Source organism: Asterias rubens, chromosome 20 (assembly GCF_902459465.1).
Source record: "Asterias rubens chromosome 20, eAstRub1.3, whole genome shotgun sequence".
Lineage (NCBI taxonomy): Eukaryota > Metazoa > Echinodermata > Asteroidea > Forcipulatida > Asteriidae > Asterias > Asterias rubens.
The window spans coordinates 7,716,115-7,733,671 of NC_047081.1; the positions used below are offsets into that span (position 1 = coordinate 7,716,115).

Here is a 17,557-nt window from a genome sequence, read left to right on the forward strand (position 1 = left end):
GTATCTCACGTACACCTGCCTTGCTTACTCTCACCAGGCAAAAACAAAAAAAAAAGGCCCTGGGGTCCCTTCTTCACAGTTGAGGACACAACCAAGGGGCAAGAGCATGACGAAGGAAACGCAAGAATGCAAGTGTCACGCAACACTGGGACTTGATTCAGAGCTCTATTGAAAGAGTGGCGAAAATCAATCAGTCAATCAAATCAAAGGTCATCAGAGCGCCAAAATCAAAAGTTTGTTTCAAGGCGCTGAGGCACAGCTGAACGGTTAGTAAGCCTGCTGGAGCAGGTGAGCTTTAAACATTCATATTCTCAAGATATTCGCCCAAGTGTGAGAGTAGCTTAAGGATTGTCTTGAATGAAGCGAGTGAGCTGGCGTTTCTGATCTGTATAGAAGGATACTCTGTGACCAGAAGCCAATTTTGGTCCAAAAAACGCAAAATTAATGCGCGATGTTTCCAAACTTTTGCCAACAGGCCGTGTCTAAATAGTGCGCACGCGCGATTTGCAGTTTTTTCCCCATAATTTTCCATTTAATGAACCGGTTGTGAATGTCCATATTTTACTATATGCGCGATTTGCAGTTTTCATGATTTTTCATTAATTTTTTGATGAACCAGTTTTGAATGTCCATATTTATATATAAACTATACTTCTAAGGCATTTTATAAACGCTCTTACAACAACATGTATCACAGTGCTTTACAAGGAAAGAAAAATAGCAAAAAAAAAATATTAAAAATACAACAAGATTTCCAGTCATATAACAAGGTTTTCAGAGCTTCTCTGTATGTGCTAATAAGATGAATGACGTATAGGGGGGGGGCCTATATGGTTATCGGTTCCTTTACCGTAACAAGGGGGGGGTGGGGGTTCGAATCTAGTCTTCAACTTTACTACACCTCGTCAAATGCTTAGGAAATCGTCGGCATGGTAAACAATAAAACAAAAGTAGACCAGGTCAATATCTCCGATGAGATGAATATTGACTTAGGCTGCCCTGTTCATATCAAATCTATATTTATTAATGTGTTTTTATGTACTCATATAACAAAACATCCCAACAAAATCAAAACAAATCCATGGCTATTTTTGCTTTGTATTTGTATTGCTCGTTTATATAAATTCTGCCAGGGCTTAATTAAGCGACAGGGGATTATTGCTCCAATGGCCTTTTTGTGAGCGAAGCAAGTACAGGGGCTAATAATTCTGAAACAATTCTCTATGATAGATTTTCATTTACAACGCGCATAAATTAAAGTGCGGGCTCCGGTTTTGTTAAACACACGTTGTGTTCGTTATTCACTGCTGATTAACGGCACTGGTGGCACTATTTGTAATTACTCAAAACAAAATTGTTGGTAGCATACAAACTTTCTTGATAGTGAGCAATTGAGAGTTGTTGATAGTATAACACATTGTAAGAAATGGCTCCCTCTTAAGTACATGCAAACGTAGTAGCTGAGGTAACGAATTCAAGCACTGAAAGCACACAACTTATGCAACAAGGGTGCTTTTTCTTGTATTATAATCTTGCAACTTCGATGACCAATCGAGTCAAAATGTTCACAGGTTTGTTCTTGTATGCATCTTGTATACATCAGGTGAGAACACTGGTCTATATGATACCATAGGTGTCTAGTGCATTTAAGACCGTTCATTACATCAACAAAAATATAGACAGATCACTGACAAATCCGTTCACCATTTGTTTTTTGTTGTTTTACCAAACAATAGGACAAACAAAACGTCGCATACACCAAATATCCGAACAATATTGGAAATAATGTCACTTTCTGTGCTTGTGTGGAGTTTCCTGATGTTGTTTATTGCCCACTGCAACGAAATTTAGCAAAAACGTTTTATTTTAGTTGTGCATTGCATGTGTAATTAAAGGCACGATGGACATAATATTGGTAATTGTCACAGACCAGTCTTCTCACTTGGTGTATCTCAGCATGCATAAAATAACAAACCTGTGGAAATTTGAACTCAATAGGAGACTTTCCAACGCTAGGCGGCAGCAGACATAGCGGGTAAATTTCCATTGTTTACGTAGTTCTGAACATGCGCGTAATTCTGAGAACAATGGATTTACCCGGTAAGTCTGCTGCCCTCTATCGTCCCAGAAAGTCTCCCATTGGTCGTAAAGTTGTGAGAGAATAATGGAAGAAAAAACACCCTTGTCACACAATTCTTTCAGATGCCTCGAATTCGAAAACTCAGCTGAGTTCTGTTATTCAATTCAATATTTTAATAAAAAAATAACTTCTTACTCAAAAACTACGTTACTCCAGAGGGAGCCGTTTCCCACAATATTGTTATTCCCATCAACAACAGCTCTCCATTATTGCTATAGCTACTTAAGTTTGTTTTTATGCTAACAATTATTTTGAGTAATATTACCAAAAGTGTTCAGTACCTTTAAAAAAACTGATTAGCCAGGTCATCTTCTTAACAGACGGATGTATTGTATTACTGTCAGATAGCGTTACAATAGGAGACTTTCCAACGCTAGGTGGCAGCAGACATACCGGGTAAATTTCCATTGTTTACGTAGTTCTGAACATGCGCATAATTCTGAGAACAATGGATTTACCCGGTAAGTCTGCTGCCCTCTATCGTACCAGAAAGTCTCCCATTCGATTCCCTGGAAACTTATGATTTTATCGAGGAAAAAAACACGACAACAATCATGGTTGCGACGATACAAACAAGGCTCAAGGCGATTCATTATTAGACATTTTAATTAAAAAGCGGTGAAATGGTCATCTATACTGCAGCATAGACAAACTTAAACCAAAAGGAATTGTACCTTTCGATTTCAAAATGTAACTAGAGAGTGCTTTGTTATTATCCGCCGGAAATAATCCATTATTGATTGACAATGACGTCACCGAAGAAGGGAGCCATCTCTGACCCTTCCCATTGAATTTTTAAAATGCTCTTCGCGCGTGCGGGAACGTTGCAGCCTCGCTATCGAAGACGTCACTTTTTTATACTCTTAATATAATATAATATAATTAACTTTGAGGTAATGTGGTTATATGGAAAAAGATAACATTTGTTATCCCCAAAAAAATGAAACTGAGAAACGGTACTGTCAGAAAGGTTTCTGAGATTGTGTAGGCCTACTTTATGCGGATTATTTACGAAGGAATGAGGGGGGGGGGGCAAAGGATAGAATCACTAGAACTCAATCAATCAAAGAGAACAATGTTCACATGCTTTATACAATATTGTACATTATTATTTGCCATTTTATTATATATGTTTAACAGTACAATTATTTTAACGATCAAATATGATATATACATGCATGTAAATTAACAGTAAAAGTCTATTATTTATAAATTTCATTCGTAACGTGCATTGAAATGTTGAGTATTGTTCATACGTGACTAAGTAATGCACTTGAAAAAATACAATGTATTTTTATTGGATTACTTTTCACTGACGACGCCCTCATTTTTTCACTTAAATTATAATGAGTAAGTCATTTGTTTCAACAATAAGTCAGGCCACTGGCGTAATTCTTAGCCTACACTCACAGACAAACAATCAAATAAAAATCTATAATAACGACTAGTCTATTTAAAATATTACAAGGGGGGAAATAACAACTACAACAAAACACACAGAAACATAAACTTGTGCTGAACTTCTGTATGGATTGTGAACTTTATAAGTAAATCACAGTAATGGTATAGTTATGCCCGGGCTCGGTAAAAATTGAACAAATTGCGTGCGCGATCGGAATTTGTAGTACTTCCTGTTTGTTTGTAAGTGTTCCAACGTTTATGTTGTTTATAATTCGTAATACATCAGCCAACTGGCTGAAATAAAGTCAGGTATAAACACTGGTGAATGGTCACATTGGCGTTACAGCCCGCCAAATGAAAAGAACAAAATCCAAAATAATCATGTTTAACATCTATATCGTTGAGGTACCCGTGTGGTGCCTATACATGTTGCACGGGCTGTGTACAATCATGATTAATAATGTTGGAAGCACCTCGAGACGTGCTTTGAGGCGCTCTTCGGGTGTGAACAGCGCTAAATAAAAACTGTTTTATATTATTTTTAACTGGTCATTATTAAAACAAAAACAAAAAATAAAAATCTCCTGTAATACCATTGAATGAGGCGATAGTCCCATGCCTTTACGGTGGGGGAATTTGAAGACTATCGGTGTTCACGACGGGAACAAAATTAATATTGCACGTATCACATATTCACACATATTACAAATTAGTAAACGTAAGTTCACCTTGACGGGTCCCTAAAAGGTTAAAATGAACATTACAAAAATTTGTAGGAAAAAACTTCGTCTAGGGTCATAGATTTACAAGGTCTAATGATGATGACAGGAGAAAACATCCCTTAAAATATTTCTGCCTGAAATGTCATATTTTGATCATAAATAAATAAAACTGATTCTGCGTTTGGAGTTTATTACCGCTCAGAAAGCGTTTAATTCATTTTTTTTAAGTCCATGTCATGCAAAATGTGTAGTCGGGTTTTCACTATTTTCTCGTGACCGAGATAGCTGACCAATCTCAAACTTCTACTTGTCAGTTTATGTGGTGGATTACATAAAGTGTTCATACTGCCAACAACTGCTTTAGCAAAAAACAATTCTGTAACGTTCCTTTAAAGGCAATGGGCACTTGGTAAGTACTAAAAATAGTAGACAAACTTACTTTGTAGCGAGCAATGATGGAGAGCTGTTGATAGTATCAAACATTGTGAGAAACGGCGGGCTTTGAAGTAATTTTCAACATTTCGATACCTCAGAATTATATTTGAGGCCGCGAAATCAAGCATCTGAAAGCACACAACTTCGCTGTACATGGGCTGATTTTTTTTAATTATCTCGCAACTTCGACGACCAATAATGGGTTCAACTTTTCTCAGGTTTGTTATTTTGTGCATATGTTGAGATGCACTAAGTGAGAAGACTGGTCTTTGACAACCAAAGGTGTCCAGTGTCTTTAACTAAAAAGTAAATCAATGATGATTCCATTTGATTGTTTCCCTCACTGACCAGCAGCAGGAGTGTGAAAAACTTGTGTGCCCACAAAATAAACATCGAAAATGTGTAACTACGTGAGAATGTGATCAGACGAATTTAAATTATCGGCATTACACAATTCCTTGGGACAGTGCGTAGTCTAAGGTCATGTATCAAAGAAGAGAATCTATTAATACTTGAATGTTCACATCTTTGAAATTGTTTAAAATAATGCTTAAGGAGTGGGTCCCGTAGCAGGCACTGAAGTCGGTTGCCTCCAAAGTTGCCCGTAAAAGTTGTCTCGTGTATTAAACAAAGCCTAGTTAGTAGATTTGGAGAATTAATAACATAACTTTTACGCGACAAACGCGTGAGTAGCGAAGCCGTTAGCTGGCTGGCCATTTTGGCCATGAACCTTGGTGGTATACACTCTAAACAATTCCGGGTCAGAACTGGGACCTGCCCGGTTTCTGGGTCATTAATGACCCCAGACTCAGGGTCAAAAATGCCCCAAAAAGGGGTCAAACTGACGCAAAATCCCAGGTTGAGGTCGCATTTGATAACAACAGTTTCCAGGTCAGTCCGAACCGCAAATGGTTCAATCTACTGGGAACAAGAACCAGGGCCCAATTTCATGGCTCTGCTTACCGTAGGCACAGAATCGGCGCTTACGGAAGCAGTGAATTCTGTGCTTACGGCAAGCCCATTTCACGGGTTAGCGGCGAATTTTGGCTTCTGCGCGTGCGTACTCCACGTTACTAGGCATTCTATGCTTACAAGGCTAGCGCAGAATTTCGGCGCTTTCAAGTAAGCGGGGAATCGAGATCGTAAGTGCAGAATTCGGCGGTAAGCAGAGCCATGAAATTGGGCCCTGGTCGGGTCAATTTAGACCTGGGAGTTTTTAGAGTATTAAATAAATCATACATTCTGAATGGCTGGTTTTGCCGCCAGTTTTGGTTTTGTTTTGCCTCTGGTGAGTAAAGCGACACGCCCATTTTCCAGGGTCGCGATTTCTAGTGATACAAGTTGTTATTTTATCACTGATAACTAATATTTTTTACAAAACTATTCAATAGCGTACAAAGTCAATACTATTAATTAAGGTATGCTCTTAAATAAACAACTCTATGCAATTATTCCAATATTAAAAAATATAGATAATAATAAGCAGTAGTTTATTTAAACCCCTAGGGCGCCACCCTCTGTCCATGCACCTATTATAGGTTGCTAGAAATCAAAATGACGTCGAAATGCGCAATAGCACTGGCCTTTATCAACACTAGACAATCTGTATTCCAACATGGCGCCCTTACAGGCTTTTCCCCTGATTTGTATATTATCTTATTTTTTTTATTTTTTTTTATTTTTTATGTGCACATCAAGTAGTTGAACTTAGTTACTACCTAACCATACAGGAATAAAAATATAAATACTATTGTGAAATACATTCTAAATACATATTGGCGAACTTGACCCAGATTACCAGTTCCGGGTCAACCCAACTCGAGTTAGCATTGGTCCGGATAAACTTGTCTGGAACAGGATCAACCGTGTCGACCCAGATTGATTCAAGACTAAATTTGAGTCACAATAATTGGTCCCAGTTCTGGACTTGGAGGCCTGTTGGGATCGTGAGTCAATTCTGATCCCGATACTGACCCACGGTTGCGTGGCCTGGTCCATATTGAGGTCTCAAGTCAGGTCCAATCAGGAACTCAGACCCAGTGTTTTGTGGCCTGGTCCATACTGGGGTTCTGGATCAAATCTTATGAGGAATTTGGACCCAGTGTTGTTGTGTGCGCTGGTCCATATTGGGATCCTTGGTCAGATATGATCAGTAACTCAGAGCCACTGTTATTGCGGTCCTGGGTATTGGGTCTATTCAAAATTCAGACCACTTGTTGTGACTGGTCCATTTGGGGGTCCAGGGCAGATCTGATCAGAAGATCAGACCGACTGTTGTGAGGCCTGGTCCAGATTATGGTCCATAGGTCAAAGGTCGACCTGATTAGGAATTTAGACCAATGTTGCGTGCCCTGGTCCAACAGGGTCCTGGGTTAGATCTGGTCCACATTTGGGGTCATGGGTCAGCCTGGTCCATTATGGGGTCTTGTGTCAGATCTGATCCGGAATACACACCAGTGTTGTGTGACCTGGGCCCAATTTCATAGCGCTGCTTAGCGGTAAGCAAATTTACGTGCTTACTGAGAAAAAAATCCTTAAGCCTTAGCGTATTTCACTGGTTAGCAGAACAATTGGGCGGCCATGTTGCGTGTTTACCGTGGATTTGTATTGTGACGTCATTTATTTTCGTGCGGTAACACCGGAAGGTTACCATGCCTTTTCGTGTGCTTACGATTAGCAGCGCTATTAAATGGAAATTGCACAGTAAGCACAAAATCGGCCGCTAAGCAGCGCTATGAAATTGTGCCCTGGTCCTTGTTAAGGTACTGGGTCAGGTCTATTTGGAATCCGTTTGTCAGATCTGAATAGGAATTCACACCCACTGTTATGTGGCCTGCTCCAAATTGGGTCCGAGGTCAGGCTGATCCAGAATCCGTACCCACTGTTATGCAACCTGGTCATTAATTGGGGTCCTGGGTCAGAATGATCAGGAACACAGACTCACTGTTTTGTGGCCTGGTCCATAACTGGGTCAGCTCTGCTCTGGAATTCAGACCCACTGTTGCGGTGATGTGGACCGTATCTATTTTTGTGAACTATAAAAACCAAACCTCATTCTGTGGATCAGATACAATATATTGTTACCGATGTGTCAGTATAATTATGATGATAATGTGCTAAGTGGTTTGATTCGTGTTGTAAAGCTTCTCTTCTCATAACTTGGTCAGCTCTTCTTTCTCATTGAGAACAGCTGCCGGGTTATCATACGCTGCATACGAGTCTTGTCCCCTGCCTCCTTCTCTTGACTTATTGGCCATAACCAGGTTGACGTTGCCCGTGTCACCCGATGGTGACGTATCTGGTAGTGAGCTTCGCCTCTGGTCGCCCTTTGCCGCATTGTTGTTGTTATTATTGCTATTTTGCGCTCTATCTCGGCCACCCTTCAAAGAGCTCCTTCCTGGTCTTTTCTGCTGGCCAGAATCCAGCTCGATTTCGGTGGTTCGTGAAGATACTGTCGACATGACTGTGTTGGTCCGCTCCCGTCTGTCCGGCTCCGATATGACCGAGCGAACGCTGGTGGCCCGCGAGTCGGTGTTCCCGCGGTTGTCGCTTGACATTGACCGCGTGGTGGAGGGGTGACGTTTGGGTTCCATACCACCACAGCAGTACTTCATGAAGCGGTTTCGGAGTGCCTCCTTGAAGCGGTGGTGAGAGATAGCGTACACCAACGGGTTCCAACTGGCGGAACTCTTAGCGAGCACAACTGGTATCACCTGGATCATTGGCGTCACTAACTTAACATCGATGAACTCTCCAACAAAAGCCACTGACGCGTACGGCATCCAAGACGCACAGAATAAGACGGTGAGCATGATGCCTATCTTAGCAATCTGCCACTCCATCTTATCATTCTTGACCTTCCTGATCGCGGCAGCCTGCGCCTTGTCGTTACCGGAGCCCCTCAGGTCGTTCTGGACACTCAAGAGCTGTAGACGGTGCACGCGGAGGGTGTAAGCGATGTGAGCGTAACAGCCGATGATGATAGTCAACGGGAGGAAGAAGCCGAAAATAAAGATCGTCCCCACGTAGATTCTATTCTTCAGGGATTGATCGATATAATCAAAGGTGCAGTTCACGCCGTAGCCTTCTAAGACGTACGCCCCGAGGCCGAAGAAAGGCAAAAGGGACCAGATACTGCTGTAGATCCACACTAGTATGATCTTGTAGAGGGACCTCCGTTTAGTTACTGTGCGCATGGCCTCCATGGAGTGACAAATCACATAGTGTCTGTTGAAAAGAATAGCATGCCTGCATGTATTATAAAAAACAAGAGAGGTGAACGGTTACACAAATGTAAAGTGAGGTGCCGACTTGAACTATTTTTGTACACTACACTACAATGTGACTGGCGTGCAGAGCGGTTTAGTGGTGCACTGGTATCACGACGTCATGATGTATCGCTATGCCATAAAACATCCCACATGAACGTGATGGCGCGAACTCTGACGACGTCATCACTTCATCTGATGGCCGGTTCTCTCGTGACTCGTTAGCAACGAAGTCGTATTTTGGAATGGGTGATTTAGTAAAGGATTTTGCCGAGCAGAACGATGTACTTAATCGTCTCCTCGTTCTGTCTAATCCAAACGGAACCGGGGTATGGGAACACGACCAAAAACTCACACTTAAAGTCAATGTAACCTAATGCCAGGCTCGTTGGAGTCATAGTCTGGTTTCCTTTCGGATATGATGACAAGCTGTAATGTTTCTCAATTATTGAAAACGGATAGTTTTGCAAAGCAGTGGTGCACAGTGCCATCCGTGGAAGAAAACAAATGTACAAACATAAAACAGTATCTCTTGAAACGGGAAGGTTTAAAAACAATCCCCGTGCTCAAGTAGGATTTGAAACTTTGCATCCTTGTGCTAAAATAGGATTTAAAACTTTGCATGATGGGAGGTATAATTAGGTGAGGTTTGTGGTAGCACCATGTGTACGGCGGCGTGTAACTCTAATTGATAGTAGTTTTCAATTAACTCTAAAAAGAACCGTGTTGGTTCAGAAAAGAACTTGTGGTTGACAACTTTCACTTTCACTCGTATACTGGCTGGACTCGATGAGAGTATGATGCCAGGCTTGTGCGAGGGTATGAGATTTTATTGGAGCAGTTGCTTGAAGTTATTCAAGCTCAGTGCATTCACTTATGAGTCTCCTGTATTTGGGACCGCTTGTAAACTATTATTCACACCATTGTTTGTTTTGGTCTATATACGAACCTGCTAGATGGAAAGTCTCCTCGTATAATAGAAGTGACTGCAAGTCTGGGATACAGGGGCAATAGATATAAATAATCCTAATTCTAATAGGAGACTTTGCGACGCTAGGTGGCAGCAGACTTTCAAGGTAAATTGTCATTATTTACGTAGGTCTGAGCATGCGCACATTACCAAGACCAATGGATTTTACCTGAAAGTCTGCTGCCACCAAGCGTCCCGAAAGTCGCCCATTCTAATTATAATTCGTATTCTACTTCCAAACACACTTCGTGTTCATTTCCATGAATTGATCATTAACTCAATACAAAAACTTACTTTCACAATCTTAGGAAAACCAAAGCCGACTAGACGCAAATATTAAAACCCAGGGGTGGATTTCACAAAGAGTTAGGACTAGTCTTATTTTGAGTTAGGACGAGTTACTAGTCCTAACTTAGGACTAGCTGTACGTTTTTGATATCTCTTAGGACTGGTCCTAAGTTAGGACCAGTCCTAAGTCTTTGTGAAATCGACCCCAGAACTTGTTGTTTGACAAGTTTGTGCAAACTATTATATGTGGACTAAGTGAACATTACATTTTACATCAATAGCCAAAAACTTCCATGCAATTAGTGTCGACACCAAGATATTGTTCCTATGGTTACTCACCTATCAAGCGCTATGGCTGTCATGGTTGTTATGGACATAAACCCGAACAGGGCTCCACAGAAAGCGTAGATGTCGCAAGCTGCACATGGAGTAAGCAGGGATTCATATTTAGTTTAATTAAACTTTCACTGCGTCAAATATTGACTGAGGTTACGTAACTGTTTGGTGATCGTATATATGAAGATCACATGTGTGTATATGGCCCTGGATCTTCTTTTAAGTTAGAGACGGTCTTTCTTAGAAAGACAGCAGTGAAAAGGGGAAGATTGTCTCAACGTTTGGTGTTCGATAATAACTCTGTAAGTGCATTTTACAATGACGTTTGTTTGAATTGCCCAGGGCTCAGTTATTGATAATTTAGCTTGATTTGTACTGCGACTCAATCGTAGTTACTAAAGCAAAGTGTGACGTCACAAGACACATACCAATACGGTGATATTGACAACCCATCTTTAGATGAGTGCTTTGTGAAATCCCGCCCTTGCCAATGTGCCAACAACGTTTCTGTTATCCTTCTCAGCTCTCTTGGGACCACACTACAAAATGAATGCCCCATTTTCAGCCACAAAATCAAACTCTACATAGGCCTACTCCCACCTAAAGGCCTTAGATACAGTAGAGAGGCAAATAAAAAATAATCTGGCTCAAGGGCACATGACCGGGATTCGAACCCATAAGCTCGATGACATGATCGTCATCGAGCTTGTGGGTTCTGCTTATGCCGCCGAATTCCGCACTTACGATCACAATTCTCCGCTTAAAGGGAAGGTACACCTTTGGTAATTGTCAAAGACCAGTCTTCTCACTTGGTGTATCCCATCATAAGCATAAAATAACAATCCTGTGAAAATTTGGGCTCAATTGGTCATCGAAGTTGCGAGAAAATGATGAGAGAAAAACACCCTTGTTGGACGAATTTGTGTGCTTTCTGATAGGAATAAAAGACTTCTAGCTAAGAAGTCTTTTATTATTTTATTGAGAAATTACCTCTTTCTCAAAATCTATGCTACTTCAGAGGAAGCCGTTTCTCACAATGTTTTATACTATCAACAGCTCTCCAGTGCTCGTTACCAAGTCAGTTTTTACGTTAATATTTGTTTTGAGTAATTACCAAACGTGTACCTTCCCTCTAAACGCCGAATTTATTTCTGCGCTAGCTGTGTAAGCGTAGAATGTATATGTAACGTGGAGTACATGTATACGCACTTGACGTAAAGCACATAATTCTCTGCGCCCGTAAGCGCCGATTCTTTCCTTACGTTGACGGAGCCATGACATTGGGCCCAGAACTTAAAGGAACGTTACAGAATTGGTAAGAAACAAAAATTGTGAAGATCACAGATTTACATAAAACTTACACGGTCTAATGAGGATGATAGTAGAAAGCATCCCTTGAAATATTTCTGTCTGAAATTTCATATTTTGATGAGAAATAAATAATCTAATATCGCGTTTGGAGTTTATCGCTCAGTCAGCGTTTTATTCATTTTTGTTTTGGCATTGATGCAATGCAAAATTTGTGATCGGTTTTTCACTACTCTCTCGTGATCAAGATGGCCGATCGATCTCAAACTTCTGCAGGTTTGTCAGTTTATGTATATGGTGGATTACATAAAGTGCTAATACTGCCAGCAACTGTTTTGCTAGCAAAAACAATTATGTAATGTTCCTTTAAGCCCGGTGCATTACACGCTTCAATGTAGTTGATTGACAACAATAATATATTTTTTCGAAGATAGTTTCTGGCAAAAACGTTAACGAAGTTGACACATTATTTTTTGAATACTGTGATGGGTTTGCCACAAGGAAGGGTGTAACAGTTAACAGTCTCTGGCAGTTTGTGGCGAATCAGGGAAAATAATTATATCCAGGGGCCTATGAATTGTGGTTGATGTTTTAAACAATCAGATGTGATTGAACTCGACGTTTCGATCAATATGCTAGATCGGTCTTCAGGTGTCCAGCGCCTTTAAGTTAAAGGCAGTGGACACTATTGGTAATTTTTCAAAATAATTATCATCATAAAACCTTTCTTGATTACGAGTATTGGGGAGAGGTTGATAGTATAAACATGGTGAGAAACAGCTCCCTCTGAAGTGACGTAGTTTTTGAGAAAGAAGCAATTTCCCTCGAATTTGATCTCGAGACCTCAAGTTTAGAATTTGATAGTGTTGTTTCTTTCATTAATATCTCGCAAATTCGACAACCGATTGATCTCAAATTTGCACAGGTTTGTTTTTTATGCATATGTTGAGATACACCAAGTGAGAAGACTGGTCTTTGACAATTACCAATATTATCTACTGTCTTGAATGATCTCGTAAAAACCGTGAAGAATTTGTGTTAAGGTTGGGATACTCACTCATTTGTCCGAATGTCCACCTCCCTTGGAGAGTTGAAGCAAACATGAGGGGAAAGTTTGTAAGTACCATGGCAACGTCACTAAAGGCTAAATTGACAATCAGCATGTTGGGCGGTGTTCGGAGGGATTTCGTCCTGCATAAAAAGAAAAGTGTAACATTTTGGTTAAAGGCACTGGACACTATTATTTAGTAATAGGAAACTGGAAACTACTCAAAAAAAAAAAGATTATACTTACTTGGTAACAAGCAATGGAGAGCCGTTTTTGATAGTAAAAAAAAACATTGTGAGAAACGACTCCCTCTGAAGAAATGCAGTTTTTGAGAAAGAAGTTATTTCTCAATAAGTTTTTGAGAAAGAAGTTATTTCTCAATAAAATATTTGAATTGAATAAGAGACCTCAGCTGAGGTCTCGAAATCTAGGCATCTGAAAGCACACAATTTGTGCGCCAATGGTGTTTTTCTTCCAGTATTCGACGACCAATTGAGTGTTGATATTATGCATTTGTTGAGATACACCAAGTGAGAAGACTGATCTTTGACAATTACCAAAGGTGTCTAGGGCCTTTAATAAAAAGGGGAGAAACAAACATTCTAAGTTATGTTTCAATTAGATGGCCTAATCCCTTTCAATTAAGTTTTGGAATTGGATTGCAAAGGGCCCGCCATACGATATGTTTTGTTTATTATTCGTCACTTGTTTTATGCATATTAGTTGTGTGGGTAGGTTTGATGGCCGAGTCTGAAGACATTTTAATTGAAACCGAAGCCAAGAGTTGTTTGTGTATAGTAGCCTATTCTTGTTGTTGATTGTTGGTAAGTTCAAATTTTGTGGGACTAAAACACCAACTGCAAGTTGTCTGTTTTTTTGTGTGTAAAATTAATTGATTGTGTAACATTCTTATTGGTGATTGTTGTTGTTTTTTCAATAGAAAGTTCAAATTTGGCGGGACTAAAACACCAATTGCAAGTTGTTGTTTTTTCTGTAAAATTAATCTGTCATGTAATAATTCTTTTTTTTGTGTGTTTTTAATGTGTTGGTTATGGGGGGGGGTTCGATGAAAAGTTCAAATTAGTTGGACTAAAACAGCAATTGCAATTTGTCTGTGTTTTTGTGTAACATTTTTTTATTTAATTTTTTTTATTTTTATTTTTTCCTGGAGAGTAGATTGAAACTCCGTGTGATTAAAGTTTGAATCACAAAAACAAATTTTTAATTAATTTTTGGGTCTATCCAAAACGGATCACACGTGGCTTACTACTTGTTGTGAGTATTTCAAATCGTAATTTGAGATTGCTATGGTTTAAAAATAATAATTATTAAGCTGCAAGGTCGAAGGCTGGCGATGCTAAAACCATACTTCTCGTACAGGGTTAGAAGGCTTAGGGTTTTTGTTAGGGATTTGTCGACACACAAAGGTGAAACCCCAAAAAGGCATATGGTGTCACCGCAATGCAGTCGTCCTGTTTATACCAGTAAGATTTGAAATGTTTCAAGGTTAAGCTGAAAAGGGCTTGCTCGTAGTGTCTGAGTTGTACCAGGCAAAGAAATACAGTACGTGGAGTAGAACAACAATAGTTGTGAATGGATGTTTGTTCTACATCTCAGCAAGAGTGTTTGGGTGAGAAGCAGCAGAAAGCCTGATTTCACGTTAGTGATTTATTTCGCACTTTATACACCTTCTATACCTCTCAATAAAAACATTTTTTTTCTCAGATGGCCCGAACAGATAATATGCTCCGTCGTGTGGCGAGAACAGTATTTGGTATTAAATTGGTAATTGTCAAAGTCCAGTATTCTCACTTTGGGGATCCCAACAGACGCATAACTTAAAGGAACACGGTGCCTTGGATCGGTCGAGTTGGTCTTTGAAAAGCGTCCTGTAACCGTTTGTTATAAAATCAATATGGTTAGAAAGATGTTGTAAAAGTAGAATACAATGATCTACACATAATACGCCTCGAAATTGCGTGGTTTTCGTTTTACCTCGTCGACAAACACGGTCGGCCATTTATGGGAGTCAAAACTTTGACTCCCATAAATGGCCGACCGTGTTAGTTCGCGACGTAAAATGAAAACCGTGCAATTTTGAGTGATACTTGTGTGGATCATTATATTCTACTTTTAAAACATCTTTCTAACCATATGCATTTCATAACAAACGGTTTCAAACGCTTTTCATATACCAACTCGTCCGATCCAAGGCAACGTGTTCCTTTAACACAGCTGTGAATTTGTTTACTCAATTGGTCGTCAAAGTTGCAAGAGAACATTGAAAACAAAAAAAACACCCTTGTTGCACATGTGTGTGGTTTCAGATGCCCAGTAAAAGGCTTTAGGCCTGCAGCCGATTTCACCAAACGCTAGGATTAACCCTATCTTGAGTAACACCTCCTAGCTTAGAATGGGTTCAATGCGTCCTCATGTCTATGAGGATGGAACTTAACTCGTCCTAAGTCCTAAGATTAATCCTTAGTTAGGAAGAGTTTGATGAAAACGACGGCAGAAGTATTAGCATATTTGAGTGAGAAACCCTCTTTCTCAAAAACGATACGTTACTTGAGAGGGAGCTGTTTCTCACACTGTTTTACAGCTCCCCGTTGCACGCTCGTAACCAAGTAGTTTCCAGTGCATTTAAAGTGTTTCTTACCTGAGGAAAATCCAGATAGTAACCCCGTTCCCAGTTACTCCGAAGATGAAGGCGATGAAGAGGAAGAAAGCCAGGCCGTAGTCCAAGAAAGGCGGCATCCGAATGGGGGCTTCCGTGGGGAACCCCTCGGTGGTGTTGAGGTCTATAAACGTCTCCATGCTGGCTCAACGAAGTGAAGACAGACGTCTTCAGATTGAAGATGATGGAAGGAGTCTACCCGCACTGATGACACGGAAAGAGAGATGGAAGGTCAGAAGAGTGGGTGTAGGTGATCCGGGCGGCGGAAACATGCTGTAAATCAATCATATTTTCGATATAAGTCAATCGGGGATGGTATTTCTCGTTCTTGACATAAGTACTTCGCTAGATTTGTTGACAAGTCGTTAATGGTTTGTCGCGGTGATAGTCGAGTCGTAATGGTGGAGTGTAATGATTCAGGTCTCCGCGATCTCATACTGCTCTCGCGAGAACGAGAGTGGGAGTCTGCACAGCGCTACAGTATAGTCTCGCAGGGGCCAGAGAACATCGCCAGTGTCGCGGGTATCGCGGAGAGAGTATCAACGCTACCACCGAGAAAGGCTTTTAAGGGCTTGTCCACAAGTCTAGTATGCAATCAGTCTTCTGTTTTTACCCCCATGGAGAAACAGAGTATGATGTAATCCGTTTGTTTGCATGTGTTTAAAGGGTAGAAATTATTTTTATTAGGGCAGACTTTGTGTTCACAGGCAGAGCTAGAGGCGCGTGCAGTGCTTTACTTCACACATTGTTGGCGTCAATTGCAGCGCGACTGTATGAGGAAAACGGATGCTGTGTGACGAGCAAAAACTGGCAACAAAATCAGTATGTATTGAAGAGATTTCAATCACAATGGCCAGCCAACTGAGCCAATGGTAACTAAAATGTATATCATCGCTAGAAATTTTTGTGTGCGACCTCCCAAGACTTCAACCTACTTTCATTCAGTCTTTAGTCCATTTTCTCTTTGTCATCCTTAAATCTCTGCTTTGCATACTACCTTCCAATGTCCAATGTCTATACGTGATTGTAATTATTGGGTGCGTTCGTTTAGCTTCCCTGGGTCGACCCCGTCGTGTGTCGTTTTTTCTTTCCAGGACGAACGTGTGCAGATAATTACCCACGTTAGTCCTGGGGGAAAAAAACGCCACACACCGGGGTAGACCCAGGGAAGCAAAACGAACGCACCCATTATGACGAGAGGGTTTAGTGGCGACAGAGTGCCTACTTTAACAGCTGGTCACAGAGTTCACGCCGAGAAACAGACATTGTGATCGGTGGGCTTCAAATGGCGCGGCAAGTTTACCCTGGCCCTGCGAGTCCAGTTTCTCATTTTGTTAATATAAGTATCCACGTGAAACTAAACACTAGGTAGCAGACTGGTTAGATGTTAACAACGCCGCCACCTTTCAAGAAGGCAACTTTTGTAATCTACCTTGTTCTAACAATGAACCCTCCCTTGATTTAAAGGAACTGGACACTATTGGTAATTACTCAAAGTAATTGTTAGCCAGAAAACCTTAATTGGTAACAAGATATGGAGAGCTGTTGATAGTATAATAATATTGTGAGAAACGGCTCCCTCTAGAGCAGCGTAGTTTTTGAGAAAGAAGTAATTTCTCACTAAAATGTTTGAATTGAATAAGAGGTCTCGAATTCAAGGCATCTGAAAGCACACAACTTGTGCGACAAGGGTGGTTGTTCTTCCATTATTCTCTCGCAAGTTCCACGACCAATGTAGTCAAACTTTTCACAGGTTTGTTATTTTATGTTGAGAAAGTGAGAAGGCTGGTCTTTGACAAACCAAAGGTGCCCAGTGCCTTTAAAGGGATTGTATACGTTTGGTAATTGGAACCCACTGTTTGTTTTAATTCTTTATATATAAAGTTGAAGATTTGTACCACAAAACTAACATGTGAAAATTTAATTTCAAAAGGAGGATAACTTTTTCGAGATAATGCCGAAAA

The 17,557-nt window shown here is 40.4% G+C and overlaps 1 protein-coding gene across 1 annotated transcript; it reads right to left on the bottom strand.

Moving 5' to 3' along the window:
- Window positions 1–7,048: 7,048 nt before the first annotated feature.
- On the bottom strand, window positions 7,049–15,676 carry LOC117304040 (rhodopsin, GQ-coupled-like). The gene is made up of 4 exons (XM_033788517.1): window positions 15,576–15,676; window positions 12,926–13,059; window positions 10,564–10,642; window positions 7,049–8,925 (listed from the first exon to the last, which is right to left on the bottom strand). The coding sequence occupies exons 1-4, from the start codon at window positions 15,671–15,673 to the stop codon at window positions 7,851–7,853; spliced, it is 1,386 nt and encodes a 461-aa protein (XP_033644408.1). The 5' UTR covers window positions 15,674–15,676; the 3' UTR covers window positions 7,049–7,850.
- Window positions 15,677–17,557: the final 1,881 nt, after the last annotated feature.